We start from the raw sequence: 16,880 nt of genomic DNA on the forward strand, positions 1-16,880 counted from the left end.
TAATACTTTCTCCCATATTCAAGGATTCCAGACCAAGGCAATTAGCAAAGGTCCAAAATCCCTGGAAAAATGACTAGCCTCTAAACACTAACAACTTGATCAATGATACACAAATTTATGCATCATTAACAAATTTCTAAAGAAGAAAACTAGGCCTAATGATAGAACATTGTCAAAACTATTTGCCAGTTCACGAAGATGTAGATGAAGATTTCAGCTACTGTATCTGTATCTGTATCCAAGTCTTCACCTCCAATATAGGAGAACCGTCTAATGTGTAAACGTCGTAGAATCCCTCCACCAAATCAGAATGTTATGTACACCTTATAACAGTGGAACAGTATATACACTTTTGCGAGGAACAATTAAACTTTCTTAATAATACACAGTTAAACAGATAATGAGATAGTTTATCACTATTCTGGATACACGATTTACTTAGGACCACGAATGTCACTGTTTCTGCTTTTACTATATTTATTTTTCATTGCGGTAAAGTTCTTATTTCTTTGTATATGCAAGTTGAAGAGGAGTCTTCTGCAGTGAAATTCTACGCCACCCAATCTGTTTAAACTTTTCCGAGAAATTTCCAGTTTGTCGGCCACATGTGTACAGTCTAGAAGAATTTCTTTTTGCTCTGACGTGCTCAGTGAAGTCCAGTTATTCAAACCTAATGTTTGTAATTCAAACAACATGTCGGATAAGACTGGTTCCCGAATATTATGCAGGGTTGGACAGACAAGAAGAAAATGTTCAACGGTTTCACTGTCTGTGTAGCACAACTGGCATACTGGATCTATTGCGTTTTGGTTAAAGGCTACTCTGTTGGTTTGTAGTATGTAGGTACCAATAAGCAATTTAAGTTTTACTGGTATTCTAGTGTAGTCTCTAAAAGAGTTGGTTTGTATACTTAATGAAGGATGTAGCTTTCCAGGAATAAAATAGCTAGTGTTCAGAAACCTGATAGAATGATGGTATTTTACTATAGTCAAGATCTCTTCCTTCCACTGTTTATTTACTGAGTCGTTCACTGTTTTCTTCCAAATATATTTATCCACAGGATTACGCAGTAGATGATCCACACTACCAAGTTCATACTTCCAAAAAAGTTTCTTTATTTCAATGAACCAGCTGTTACTTTTTACGGATTTAACAGTCAGTTGCCTTTCAGCTATTTCTTTTTCGACAGAGTTATCAGGCTGATGACATACAATATTGAATAGTGTTAAAGCTTTTTTATGAATTTAGGCTCCCATTGGAAGAAAACCACTCAAGATATAGACAGCCGAGTCCGCCGTGTTTTGTGGAACAGATAAAATTTGCTTCAGTAGTTTCTTTTGGAAGACCTCAATCTTATCCATCTGTTGTTTATTTGGCAAAATAACTTCAAGTCCATATGTGAGCACCGGGATAACATACATTTGTATCAGGTGAAGACAGGTAACAGGATCGTTATGTCCATGTAAACCACTTGGCATAAAACTGTAGAGTGTTCTTCTGGCTTTCTGAATATTGTGCTCAACATTTTCTTCCGCTGTGCGGGATACAGTTGTAGACCTCAGATTACCGAGGTGTGTACGAAGATCAACGTTAGGTATTTCTGTATTGTATATAAGGAACTGACTTAATTAAGTCTTTACTTTTATTTTTGTAGTTTTTCGGCATTACAAGCAGAGCTTCTGTTTTTGTTAGTTGTAGGGTGTAACGCTCTTGATTAGCAATGCTTATAAGAGTTTGAGTTTCAGTAGAAGAAGCAGAATTAATTGTTACATCATATGCACATGCACTGGCATTACATCTTGTCGTACCAATGGTGTACCCCATACAGGTAGACTGTAGGTTGTTTAACAGTGGGTTTACATAGACTTTGTAGAGGTCGGTGCTAAGAATTCCACATTGACGCACTCCTTGGGAAACTGGGAATTTTTCTGATAGATGTCCTAACCATTTTACAACGCTTTCGGTTTCTTCGTGTAGACTATGTATGAGTGACCAGTGTTTATCCTGGACTCCTGTGTGATATACACGACGAAGGAGGTGATTATGGTTTACAACGTCAAATGCTGCTTTGGCATCGATGAAGACATAATTAATGTTTTTATTGTGATCCGTGCTGTCCCTGGATATTTCCTCAACAATAAGTGCTGCGTGGAGAGGGGATGTGTTGGTAGTGAACCCACGTTGGTACGGATTCTGATGGAGTTCCATTACTGGTGCAACTCTGTTTTTAATCACTATTTCCACTAGTTTTACAGTTACAGGCAGAACAGTTATCCCTCTGAAGTTACTAGCTTCTGTTTTATTACCTTTATTTTTGAATACCGGAGTCAGCAGACCTAACTTGAGAACATCTGGAATAACTCCAGTTTCAAATATTGCGTTAACTATTTTAAGAATTTAAATTAAAGACACCTCCATGTAGGATACTTTCAATTGTGAGCCCATGATAATCAGGCGACTTTCCTCTATTTACAGATTTCATAGCTGCTTGTAGTTCCTCCATACTAACAGATTTAATTTCAGATTCATTAACCATAGTTTTTATATGCTGGACTTCTAAATTCACCATACTGTTATAATTGTCATCAAAAGTTGGATTATTATTTACTTTGGCTAGGTGCTCAAAATGTTCTTTAAAGCCTTCAGTAACACTTTCAGAACGATGATATCTCACACCGTTAACACAAAGTTCTTCTGAAACTGTAGATTTTGTTTGCCTTTGTTTATTCACTAATTTATAGAAAAGTTTAGGGTCCTTAGATCTTGTGGAGTGAATATTTTCAATATCATTTCTACGTCTACGTGCCTACTCTTGCCGACATTTAGTACGGAATTGTTTCTTTTTTGTTTTTAATTCAACTAATAATGGATGGTCTGGATTTCTTGGTCGATCACTCAGACTCCAGTACTTATATGCTTGTCGCAACTTCTTAAGTGCATCTGATATTTCCAAGTTCCACACATTCAGTTTTGGTTTTGAATTGAGAGTTTTCTTTTTTACATCAAATTTAGACATACTGTTTTGGATTCTCTCACATCACTTGGGTTACAGAAATCCTTAGTTAAAAACTCATTAAGCTTACTGTTTATTTCCTTTTCATAGTCACCCTTATCAATCTTATCCCAATTTACTCTTAGAACCTTATTTACCTTTGCCGCTTCATCAAGGGATTTCACAAGTGTATTATATTTCATCGTTAACTGTATAGGGTAGTGATCAGACACATTTGTAAAAAGTTCCTGTTACTTTTGTGTCTTTGCGAGACTTTGTTGTGTTTTGTAGATCACTTTCCTAAAAATGACGTCATATCCGGTGAAAAAAATACTTCCGTGTTTTTATTATTAATTTGTCATGTTTTCATGTTGTTTAAATACTGTTTTGATTTAGCATTGTTGAAAAAAGAAGAGTATATAGAATCGAAAAGTTTATCACAATGGCTTGCTGCCCGCGAGGCGAAACATTTGTGAGCCCTACTCTCAAATACGCTCTCTTTTTCTTCAATTTTGTTCTCTGGGTAAGTTTTTGACTAAAAACATTAATCCCTGTTTCTCGTGTTCTCAGGGTTTCTCATATTCTCGTTTTTTGCCTTCAAGTTTTAAAAAAATTTAGTGTTTGTTATTTTCTAGACAGGAATGGTACAAAACTGACACACTGAAAATTTCAAGTGATTTGAACAGGCTGGTACCATTGCCCGATCGGGCTTACGACACAAAAAGTAATATTTCTTGACAAATAATGAAGATATTTCTTTCAAACTTGGTCCATTTATTAAGCATTACATATAATGCTTATCAAGATAGAAATAACTTTGTTGCCTTGAATCTTGGACGTTTCGACCCCAAGACATTTCAACCCCAAAAATTTAATTTTCTTGGACAATTCGACCCCAAAGACAATTCGACCCCAAGACATTTCGACCCCTCAGAAAAAAAAACTAGGGGGTAAAATACCCTTTAACCTAAAATCTTATCTGGAGCTCTCATATCATGTTTATATATGAATATAAAAACATTTACTGCATTTATTGCCAAAGCACAATTAATGTCCTTTGAATATATGCGGAGTAACAAACACATGCTTCTGATTAGTCCTGATAGAGTTTGATTGGATTATCACACCTTTTGATTATATCAGTTAATCAGTATATTTGTAAGCACACACAAGTGACATGTGACAAATAATGTCTAACAAGCTTGAGGTAAGTGCAGTTAAATATAATAAGCTTTTATTTAATTTAAAAGCTAACAAAATTCTGGCGATTGTTGTTCATCCGCGAGTGCGCAAATTTCCCGTGCGCTCAACAAATTTTCAACTTTGTGTAAAAACGTTTTGTGCATTTTATCTTCCTTTTGTAAATTAATTATTTATTTGAGATATGATTGAATTCTATCATAAACCCTAAAAATACGATTTATTAAAGAAATACCTGTGTACATTAGAGAATCTAGGACATGGAAATTCCGAATGCACAAATTTCCAGTGCGCACGCCGATTTTCAATCATGTACAAGACGTAACGCGCAAAAGTATTTTAATTTCCTTTTGAAAAATAATAATTTATGACATATATGTTTGAATTCAGTCATAAATCACTTCAAAAATACCATTTGTTATAGAAATACGGGTGTATTTTCGATTATGACAATTTCCCGCGTGGTCGCCGAATTTCAATCTCTTATAAAATTGTTTTGCGTTAAAGAATTTTATTTATCCTTCTGAAACTTACTGCCAGTATTATTTATATTATACACGAATGATTTCTGCAATAAACCCTACAAAAATACCATTTATTAATAAAATAATGGTGTATTTCGGTAATGGAAACGTGTTTGAACGTATTTTTTTTTCCTTTCGTATTTTATTCATTTATGATATATTATAATATATATGATTGAATTATTTAAAAAAAAAAAACTTCAAAAATACCTTTAACTTACAAAATACAGGTGTATCCTGGTTATGGAAAATGCATTCCGGTGTATCCCGTTTTTTAGGTGGATTCCGGTTTAATGTGTGACCGAAATCGCTTGAAGTTGCTAAAATCATACTTTTAAAATCATACTTTAAATCACGTGTATTTGCTAAAATATTTAATATAAAAAAAGTAATACGACTGCCACATTTTCCTTACAGATCTATATGAAATATGATAATAATTTTTTTCCCGTTTTTAACAGAACAGTACTCATATATTCTTTTATTTTGAATAACGGGGATTTCGTGTTTGATATTTTACAACTGGAAGGAATGTCGTTCATAGAAAAGAAAAGAGCAGTTTGTAAATAACAAAAATCATATTCTGTATTCTGTAAAGCAAATACTTTATGTGTGCGTCAAAATCGCTTACGAAAATAACATTAAATGCGAAAATAATCAATGTGTTGTTTAATTTCCTATTGGTTTCTTTACATTTTCGCCGAAATTAATGATAAATTGATAATGTTGACACATGTTTATAAATATCCGATGTCACCTCAGTCGCTTAATTGATTGCTAATTGCAATGCCCACTGCAGATAAATATACAGGTGCTGTATATCAACAAACAATTAATCAAGGTGAGATAATCCAATCAAAAGATCACGTTTTTCTGATTATGATTTTAAATATCAATGTAATGAAGATGGTGACATCTTAAACTTCTTTGCGTTACATTATAATTATTTATATTTGGTTGAAAAAAATAAATAAAGAGGTATTAAAGATGTTACTTTATTAAAGTTATTTTCATAATTAAAATCGGCCCATGATTTAATTTTTTTTTTTTTAATATAGCCATGTACTAAAATAGTCTTTAAGATGATTTGAAAATATAAATAAGCACCAAGTATGAAAATATGTTATATGAAGGTGATTTTAAGATAGATAATCAGAACGATTTGTTCTTAAATTATTTACGTAATAAACGCGGCTGATACATAAATCCTGTTATTTTTTCGTTAATAAAAAAAATATATAAATGATGATTATTTCGTTGTTGTTAGATAAAAATCACTCATTTTCATATGAAGGCAGGTACTAATATAGTCTTTAAGAAACTAGAAAAAGAATTTTAGAAAATAAAGAAATTTAGACAAATATGGCTCATTTTCGTAAAAAAAATTCCTATTTTCACGAAAATAACCGTATTTTAACTTTTTAATTGCTATTTTTAATTGCTAATTAAGCGTAATTACATTTTGAAATTGCTCAATTATCTATAGATTAAAGCTTAATTATAATAATGACGGCATTCTTAGATGTTTTCAGGCATATCATTGAATGGGGTCGAAATGACCAAGGAGTTGGGGTTGAAATGTCTTGGGGTCGAATTGTCTCTTGGGGTTGAAATGTCTTGGGGTCGAAATGTCTTGCTAGCGTTGCCTTCAGTTTAGTAAGAATTACTTCCCTTTTTCAGATTTTTATGATGCATAATTTTTGAAGTCCAAAACAATTATGTTTTAATGCAGTGTTTAAAACAGAAAAGGGTTCAATGGCTTTCTATTGCTCCAAACTTGTGCGCCAATACCTTTATTCTATTACATATTTAGGGTAGATGCTTTGTTTCTAGTGCAGAATATGAGCAATTTTTTTAGAACTAACATTTCTCTATAATGTTGTAAGTGAAGGCAGAGTAAAATGTATACATTCATGTACTAGCGCAATAATTTAGAACATTAGAAAGCCATTTAACCCTTTTTTGTTTTAAACTTAGCATTAGAACATTGTTTTTTTGGACTTCAAAAATTATGCATCATAAAAATCTGAAAAGGGGAAATAATTCTACCAAAACTGAAGGCAACCAAGTTATTTTTATTCTAATTTATATCATTTGTTATGCTTAATAAATGGACCAACTTTGAAAGAAATATCTTCATTATTTTTCAAGAAATATTACTTTTTGTGTCATAAGCCTGATCGGGCAATGTTACCAGCCTGTTGAATGCATATTGACGAAACTATCAGCATTTTACTCAATTTTCAAAAAAAATCCTTATTTTTTTCTGGTGGTGTTAGCAAATTTGCCATAAATTATTGATTATGCAATTAATTGTGATATTTCTTGATGTATTTACTACAGAATATATCTTTTTATAACACAATGGTAATTTTAATGTTTTAAATTCTACAACTTATTTGTGATGAAAAGTCAAGTCTAAATCCACGGGAATACGAGAAACTCTTGGTCCATTTCTGCGGGTGAGGGTGGTATCAAATACAGAAACAAAATAATTAAATGGGATAATTTCAGTAACATTTTATGACTCCATCTGAAAGACAAGTGAATTTTCTACAAAATAACACCCAAATGCTGTTTATGAAATGGTTAATCTGTTACTGGGAATAAAAACAACCCCTTAGACCCCCGAGAATATGAGAAAACAGGAAATATAAAAAACTGTTTATATCTTAGAAAATGTTTTTTTTTAACAATTTAACCTGTACCTGCTTACTTTCTGCTAAAGACTGATTAAAGTTTTCCTTGGACCTAAAGCACATAGTGGACTGAAAAAATGTGAGCAGCTTTTGCATATGTAACAGTCTCAGGAAAAATGTGCAGCCTCGACCGGGATTCGAACCCCGGACCTTCGGCTTATCCTGCCAACGCTCTACCAGTTGAGCTACCGAGGCCACCCGATACGAGAACCGCTACACACCTTCCCTCTTATTGCGAGACATTAATTGGCACTCCTGGCCAATGTCTGCCGCAGACTGTTAACCGAATTCAGATGCACACTCCAGCCAAACTGCTTCGCCCCGCATGGGCTCCAAGGGTGAGCATCCCGGATGAGCCCCCAAATGTAAAAGTCTCAGGAAAAATGTGCAGCCTCGGCTGGGACTCGGACCTTCGGCTTACCATGCCAAAACTCTTATCAATTGAGCTACAGAGGCCACCCGATACGAGAACCGCTACACATAGTTTCAGTAAATCTAAATGCAGTGGCTAGGCTCCGTGTAGGGCTGTCTAGAGGTCTGGTTATCAATATGAATACTAAGAATGGTATTTACAGAGAAGAGACTATAATTTAATATTTATCTTTCAAAAGTTTGCTTTCATTTTTTGTGGTTTTAGATACATTGTAAATGACAGGAAACAGAACTATTTTATAATTATTTAATCCTGCAAAACACGTTTGTAAATTTGATAAATTATTGATAGTAATTAGCACTTTGTATGCCTTAATTAAAAGCTTTTTATAGATATTGTGTTTTTCTCGATACTGAAGAATTAAAATGATTTCATTCATATTTTTAACATGGATTGTGCTCATAAATTGCTGGATTTTGTTAAATTCGATGATAACAAAGAGCTATAATAATAAATAGATCGGCAACTTGAAAGGCTATAGAGCAAATCTCGCCAACATCACGTGGGAACTGAATGAGATCTCGTTTTACCGGTGTATGAAATAGACAGCAGAAGGATAAAAATTTGTGTCGTGAAAAACTTTCTATCAGATCGTTTGTAACTTTGTTTATAATGATAATGCTCTTTTCTAGCTCGACTATATGAAGTATATGGAGAGCTATCCTACTCACCCCAGATGTCTGTGTCTTTCTGCGTCCCCACCTTGGTTAAAGTTTTTTTTACACTTTCTCTTTTTTCTCCTTATCTTTGTAATTACTTGATGGATTTGCTTTAAACTTACTTTTTAAAGTTATTTCTCATCATCACCCACATTATCTGGAACAAGGGCCATAACTCTCGCACCAATATTTCATGAATTATCCCCCCTCTTTACGTAGAATTTCAGGTTAAAGTTTTGATGCACTTTCACTCGATCTCAATTATTACTAAATGGATTTGATTCAAACTGAAAGTATTTGTTCCACATCATCTCCCACATCATATGACACAAGGTCTATAACTCTGGTACCAATATTTCATGAATTATCCCACACTTTTATTTAGATTTTCAGGTAAAAGTTTTGATGCACTTTCACTCTCTCTCAGTTATTACTAAATGGATTTGATTTAAACTTAAAATAGTTGTTCCACCTTATCACCCACATCATATAACACAAGGTGCATAATTCTGGTACCAATTTTTCATTAATTATGCCCCCTTTTACTTAGAATTTAAGGTTAATTTTGATGCATTTTCACTGTATCTTAGTTAATGCTAAATGAATTTGTTTCAAACTTGAAGTAGTAGAGTTATGGCCCCTGAAATACATGTAGTCAAAATTGCACATTTTCACCTTGTGACACGCCTAGCTCAAAAAGTATTTGATATAGATTCATGAAACCTTGCACAAGTCTTAATCATAATATGAACTTGCGCACTTCTTACTTTTCATTTGGGTCCGCTCCCTATTTTCAGAGTTATAGCCCCTGAAATAGTCAAAAATCCACATTTTCACCTTGTGACATGCCTAGCTCAAAAAGTATTTGATATAGATTCATGAAACCTTGCATGATTGAGTCTTTATCATGATATGAACTTGTGCACCTCGTATTTTTCATTTGGGTCCGCCCCCTATTTTTAGAGTTATGGCCCCTGAAATAGTCAAAAATGTACATTTTCACATTGTGACACACCTAGCTCAAAAAGTATTTAATATAAATGGTTGAAAACTTGCATAAGTCTTTATCATGATATAAACTTGCACACCTCTAATTTTTTGGCTGGCTCCACCCCCTATTTTTAAAGTTATGGCCCCTGAAATAGTAAAAAAAATGCACTTTTTCACCTAATTATGTGCCTAGCTCAAAAAGTATTAGATGTAAATTCAGGAAACCTTGCTGGAGTCTTTAGCGTGATGGGACCTTGCACACTTGGCATTCTTTTTGAGAATCTTAGCTCTTATTACAGAGTTATGGCCCTTGAAATACCCAAAATAGTGGATTTTTTGTTTGTGATGCTCATAGCTCAAAAAGTATAGGGCCTAGAATAATGAATCCTTTTCATAAAATGTTTGTTGAGGCTATACCCCATTAAGACTGCAAACATTTGAATTATTGCCCCTTATTTGTGACAAATGTACCAGTGGGGGGCACACCCTGTGTCCTACAGACACATTCTAGTTTTCATTTATATTTACAGCTATGTGGTGGTATTATGATAGGAATTGGTGTATGGGCAAACATTGAGAAGAACAAATACTACTACCAGTCTATTGAGGTAAGTGTCCTAAAATTCAAATGATCTGGGTTATTCTTCAAATATATTGTAGAAAAGTAACAACACCTCAGGTGTTATGTATTAGCATGACGGTTTTTTTTTGACCATCTAAATTGAATGATTCATTTTTAGCTTACCTGAGCAGTGCTCAGGTGAGTTTTTCTAATCGCTCAATGTCCGGCGTCCGGCGTCTGTCGTCTGTCGTCTGTCAACATTTAGCTTGTGTATGCGATAGAGGCTGTATTTTTCAATTAATCTTCATGAATATTGGTCAGAATGATAACCTTGATGAAATCTAGGCCGAGTTTGAAAATGGGTCATCTCGGGTCAAAAACTAGGTCACTAGGTCAAATCAAAGAAAAACCTTGTGTATGCGATAGAGGCTGTATTTTTCAACAAATCTTCATGAATATTGGTCAGAATGATAACCTTGATGAAATCTAGGCCGAGTTCGAAAATGGGTCATCTCAGGTCAAAAACTAGGTCACTAGGTCAAATCAAAGAAAAACCTTGTGTATGCGATAGAGGCTATATTTTTCAATTGATCTTCATGAATATTGGTCAGAATGATTGCCTTGATAAAATCTAGACCGAATTCGAAAATTGGTCATCTCGGGTCAAAAACTAGGTCACTAGGTCAAATCAAAGAAAAACCTTGTGTATGCGATAGAGGCTGTATTTTTTAATTATTCTTCATGAATATTGGTCAGAATGATAGCCTTGATTAAATCTAGGCCGAGTTCAAAAATGGGTCATCTCGGGTAAAAAACTAGGTCACTAGGTCAAATCAAAGAAAAACCTTGTGTATGCGATAGAGGCTGTATTTTTCAATTGATCTTCATGAATATTGGTCAGAATGATTGCCTTGATGAAATCTAGGCCGAGTTCGAAAATGGGTTATCTCGGGTCAAAAACTAGGTCACTAGGTCAAATCAAAGAAAAACCTTGTGTATGCGATAGCGGCGGTATTTTTCAATTGATCTTCATGAATTTTGGTCAGAATGATTACCTTGATGAAATCTAGGCCGAGTTCGAAAATGGGTCATCTGGGATTAAAAACTAGGTCACTAGGTCAAATCAAGGAAAAACCTTGTGTATGCGATAGAGGCTGTATTTTTCAACTGATCTTCATGAAATTTAGCCAGAATGATTACCTTGATAAAATCTAGGCCGAGTTCGAAAATGGGTCATCTGGGGTCAAAAACTAGGTCACTAGGTCAAATTGAAGAAAAACATTGTGTATGCAATAGAGGCTGTATTTTTCAATTGATCTTCATGAAATTTGGTCAGAGTGATTGCCTTGATGAAATCTAGGTCGAGTTTGAATATGGGTTATCTGAGGTCAAAAACTAGGTCACTAGGTCAAATTAAAGAAAAAACTTGTGTATGCGATAGAGACTGTTTTTTTCAATTGATTTTTATGAAATTTGGTCAGGATGATTGTCTTAATGAAATCTAGGTCGAATTTGAATATGGGTCATCTGAGGTCAAAAACTAGGTCACTTGGTCAAATCAAAGAAAAAACTTGTATATGTGATAGAGGCTGTATTTTTCAATTGATCTTGAATTTTGGTCAGAATGATTGCCTTGATAAAATCTAGGTCGAGTTTGAACATGGGTCATCTAGGGTCAAAAACCAGGTCATATCATAATCTAAGAAAATGCTTGTTTTATCACAAGAGACCAATTTTTTGGTCCAATCTTAATGAAAATTGGTCAGAATATTTGTTTCCATGAAATCACTAGGTCAAACATGTTTTACACTGTTATGGTGTGTTTCTTAGGTGAGCGACCTAGGGCCATCTTGGCCCTCTTGTTAAGTAAAAGTAAGATTTTTAAGTGTATTTCCTTTTTTTTATGGATCCATAGTTAAAATGTAAGTGAATTATAATTGAGTGTACAGTATGTGGTGAATCTTGATTATCATATGTAGTATTACTGTATTTTAAGTCTGGCATTATATGGATAGCCTACCTATTCACTGGATTTGCTCTTGAAACTATTCTTACCAAAAGCAATACAATAAAACACTGATTGCAAAAGGGTGAGCAGAATGCTGACGTTATCTAGCGTGTTGAGCAATTTGGACATAGAAAATGTATAATAAGTAAAACGGCAGGGGTCTATATAAATTGGTAGAGTAATCTTGACATGTTATTGATATGAGCTAGCTGTGCTTCACTGTTGAAAACCACAAATTCATGTCCTCATGAAATAGCAGTTTTTGTCAAAACCACAGAACTTCCTGCCTACAGATTTTAATTATTTCACAGTACATTTTTTGGTTTGCTCTTGTCAGTTTGTCGGTCCATCCAAATTAGTGTCATATGCATATCTCAAAGAGTCATCAAATCCTACAGGATTGTTATTCACCATGTGAAGTTGTGCAGCTACTGTTTTCATTGGGATTTCTCACAACCAGACCAGAGTTATGGCCCTTAACTTAACAAAAAATATGCATACAGTGGCAGGAGTGGGGGCACTTATCTAATAATGGATATAAATTTGTAGATTTATTGTACAAAGGGAATCTGATTGTTAATTGGCTTTAATCTTTTAGCTGGACATACAAGTAACCACAAAAACAGTTGAAATTAGCACCCCTCAAAATAATGATTTCATGTAGTATCTGTTTTTCATTTCAGACCATTTACGATGTATTGTTGGACCTGTCCATTCTGCTCATTATTGTTGGTGCAGTGATATTTATTGTTGGCTATGCCGGCTGTGTTGGTGCTTTGAGAGAAAATCTTCTCCTTCTCAGGATTGTAAGTACTTGATATATACCAACCTATTGGTTTCTCTCTGCTATAATAACCAGTAGTTCAGCAGATTTTACAATATATACTAACCCATTGCTGATTGGTCTATGTCTGCTTTAAGTCTACCACAGCAGATATTTGTGAGTGCACTTTCTAACAGGAAAGGAATGTTATTCTAGTGTTCATGTCTGCTAGGTCTTTTTAAAAGCATTTTTAGCTCGACTATTCGAAGATTAGGTAGAGCTATTGGACTCACCCATGAGTCGGCGTCCCGATTTGGTTAGGATTCTGTATGTAAGCTGGTATCTCAGTAAGCCCTTGTGGGAATGATTTGATACTTAATATGCCTATTCATTGTGATAAACTGACTTACATTGCACAGGTTCCATAACTATTATGCTTTTTTACAAAATTATGCCCCTTTTTTACTTGACAGTTTTTGATTTTGTTAATTTTGTATATAAGCTGGTATCTCAGTACCCACTAACGGGAATCGATTTAAACTATGCACACATGTTCACTGTGATGATATGAATTGCATTGGACTGGGTTCATAACTCTACTTTGCATTTGTACAGAATTTAATATGCCCCTTTTTATACGCCCGAAAGGACGTATTATGTTATGACGCTGGTGTCCGTCTGTCCGTCCGTTAGCAATTTCGTGTCCGCTCTGTAACTCTTCAACCCCTTGAAGGATTTCAAGGAAACTATACACAAATGTTTACCACACCGAGACGATGTGCAGAGTGCATGTTTTGGATGTCTCGCTTCAAGGTCAAGGTCACACTTAGGAATCAAAGGTCATATCAGTTTGTTTCGTGTCCGCTCTGTAACTTTTGAACCCCTTGAAGGATTTCAAAGAAACTTGACACAAATGTTCACCACACCAAGACGACATGCAGAGCACATGTTCTGGATGACTTGCTTCAAGGTCAAGGTCACAGTTAGGGGTCAAACGTCATATCACTTTGTTTCGTGTCCGCTCTGTAACTCTTGAACTGCTGGAAGGATTTCAAAGAAACTTGGCAGAAATGTTCACCACATTGTAACGATGTGCAGAGAGCATGTTCCGTTTAACTCGCTTCAAGGTCAAGGTCACACTTAAGGGTCAAAGGTCATATATAACTTTGCTTTGTTTATATTGCTCTGAATTGCAGTGCTCTTGTTTTTATTTGGCAGATCTCTTTTTTTGTACTTACAATAATTTTTTTTTTAATTACTTCCCTTTTATGTTACTATAAATAGCTTTTTTTGAAACTTTTTTATTATTGGCCATAGGGAAAAACCGAGACCACTTTTCTGTGGTACAACATGGATGGTACCTCCATTTTTTAGGTGTATTTTTACATACCTGTACCTGATAAGGATTTTTTTGTAGACTTTAATATTTTTTTTGTGGACTTAGATTTGTTTTTTGAAGTTTTCCTTTTGTTGTTCCAGTCCTTTGGGACTACAACAGTCAAGTTCTCAAAATTTTGCTCCCATCCTATGATGTAAGCCTTCAGGCGTATATTGCCCCGCTTGGCGGCGCTCTTGTTCAACTTATATTCATTCAGTTGACAAGTCTGTTGAATAGTCGAAGGTTGCTGCCCTCCGACAGCTCTTGTTATAGAAATAGTCAAGCATACTGTCTGTCTCCTCTGATCATGTACCTTTAAAGTTCTATAAGGCTTTAAATTTTATGTTAAAAACAGATAAAAAATAAAGCTGTCCAAATAGATGTTAATATGCATAATTATGTGGTTAGAAAAGCACTACTTTTAAACTGTAATTGTTACACCTAGAGCCAAAGAGGGAGGTAATAAAAAACAACAGACTCAATAAAACTTTCTACTATTTTCATCAGTATTCAAACCTTTGAGAAATATCAGAGAAACAATAATGGGAAATAGGATTTAACAAGGGATTAATATATTTTATTTTCATAACAGAAAATGTGGCAGCCACACTTAAACAAAGGTATTATGGGCCTTTAATGTATTTTCTGCCAAAACAGATTAGATAACGTGGTTTATGAAAACTTTTTTTTTCAGTTTTACAGTATTATCATACTCATAGTGCTGTTGGAGGTTACTATAGCAGTGCTAGCTTTCGTGTTTAAAGACAAAATGCGTAATTGGATCACAAATGTTCTCAAGGATGGAATGATTTTACGTTACCAAGACGATGAGGATGCTGTAATGGACTGGTTCCAGGAAAATGTATGTTGTTACAGTGTATGCTAACATACAGTAAAATTATCGTTTAAAATAATTTTTACCTCTGTGTAATCAAAACAGAATTGGTTTTTAGTTTGACTTTTTGAAATAGTTCATATAATAGAGCTTTTATACATGTACCTGTTTATTAGATATTGTCATTACTGTTTTAAATTGCATGTACTTTTGAATTTGTCTTGGGTAGATCTGTTTCTTCTTGTCAAAATGATTTTAAGAACTTGTTATATTGTGTACTTTTACCAACTGATTTATTATTCGGTGAAAGACCTAGCTTTATCTATCCTTTTCTGTTGACAAATTTACTGTGGGATTTTTTTTCGTTGAAAAATGGTTGGTTGTCTAAGAAATTTTTATATGTTGTCAGATAAAGACGTTTTTGTAATAATAATATATTCTGAAGATAACTGTCTCTTTACTGTCCTTACATGTATTTGTTCTGTTTCTATTTTCAGATTGAATGTTGTGGTATAAATGGGTACAAAGACTGGAACAAAAACATGTATTTTAATTGTACAAAAGAGAACCCGAGTGGTTTACGATGTGGGGTGCCTTATTCTTGCTGCAAAGATCCTGATGCTCTGAATGTAAGGTTCTGTTGATTAACCTTTACCCTGCTAAATTTCTAAAATGGACTGGTCTATCTTTCAGTTTTGTCAGTGCCATTAATTATTCCAGTGGGTGTTCACTGAAAATTTACTGACCAAATAGCAAACAGTGCAGACCATGTTGAGCCTGCACCTATATGCAGACTGATCTTTGTTTTTCCTGGTCGCAAAGGCAAAATTAGTTGCCACCAGCAGGCTAAAGGTTAAACTTGGTTTAAGGTAGTGTTCCTGTAATGAGAATTAGCAGTTTCTGTTTAATTACTTTTTCTCCTTAGTCAATTTCTGCATTTTCAAACAGATATGGAAATCCATGTGCTTATAAATGCTTAAGATTGCCGAAGGTTACAGAGAGTATGCATGGATATTGGTTGAATACCATTACCATGCTGGATAGATATGTCCTGTGGCGGGGGAGGTATATTGGTTAAGTTTGTCCACGCAGGTACTGTAACACCAGCAGATGGATTGCACCAAACTTCACAAAAGTGATCATTGCCAAACCTGGTAGTGCAGATAGTTGGCATGTTCTGATTCGGTGATTTTCAATGGAGCCGTGGCCCTTGATTCATCAAATTGATAATATTTTAGCCATTCCCATCATTTTATTTTGGTGGATTTCCACCAAACCTAATGGTCGGTCATGCTCCCATGTCAAGTTTAGAGGTCAAGTACTTCAGGTAGTTTTTGTCATTCAGTCCTTATACCAAGGTGACATTTTCCTGTAGCCGACAGGTCAAGGTCTTACTACCGGTAATGGTTTAGTCTAAAGTTTCAAGTTAATAATTGAAAAGTTATGTCCCTTATGCACATCTGACATAAACATATCAAACAACATGGCATATTATACAAGATAATTATATTCATGGTTAACAGTGTGCATGGCATTACATTACACAATACTGGTTGCCAAAGACTAAATTTTGAACACAATTCATTCAGAATCTATTCTGTCTCATACCTATTTTTCCCAAATCTGGCACTGCTATACATTGAAATTGTCATGCCATAGTTGATAAGTTTGTCTTACATTGGTACTTAAGCTTTTTCTTTGTATTTCAGCCGGGGATCCCCAATATTCTGTGTGGAGCTGGTGCCTTAAATGAATCTCAAGTAAGTATTTATTTTTGATCTGTCAGGTAATGGATGTATTTTGTTAAGTAAAATAGTATTAGCAAAAAGCAAACAAG

General features: G+C 34.5%; 1 protein-coding gene and 1 non-coding gene across 2 annotated transcripts in view; one reads left to right on the top strand and one right to left on the bottom strand.

The window, feature by feature from the left end:
- Positions 1 to 3,302: 3,302 nt before the first annotated feature.
- Positions 3,303 to 16,880, top strand: part of LOC123547491 (tetraspanin-33-like) — a 31,502-nt gene continuing 17,924 nt past the window's right edge. Inside the window, exons 1-6 of the mRNA XM_053551734.1 lie at positions 3,303 to 3,515; positions 10,028 to 10,105; positions 12,751 to 12,873; positions 14,903 to 15,070; positions 15,541 to 15,672; positions 16,753 to 16,803. Of these exons, the coding sequence (XP_053407709.1) occupies positions 3,435 to 3,515; positions 10,028 to 10,105; positions 12,751 to 12,873; positions 14,903 to 15,070; positions 15,541 to 15,672; positions 16,753 to 16,803 (633 nt within the window). The 5' untranslated portion in view covers positions 3,303 to 3,434. The remainder of the gene's footprint in view (positions 3,516 to 10,027; positions 10,106 to 12,750; positions 12,874 to 14,902; positions 15,071 to 15,540; positions 15,673 to 16,752; positions 16,804 to 16,880) is intronic.
- Trnai-gau (transfer RNA isoleucine (anticodon GAU)) lies at positions 7,538 to 7,610 on the bottom strand. Its single transcript has one exon. It is a non-coding gene; the product is annotated as a tRNA-Ile (tRNA).

The sequence above is a fragment of the Mercenaria mercenaria genome, chromosome 9, assembly GCF_021730395.1.
Source record: "Mercenaria mercenaria strain notata chromosome 9, MADL_Memer_1, whole genome shotgun sequence".
Taxonomy (NCBI): domain Eukaryota; kingdom Metazoa; phylum Mollusca; class Bivalvia; order Venerida; family Veneridae; genus Mercenaria; species Mercenaria mercenaria.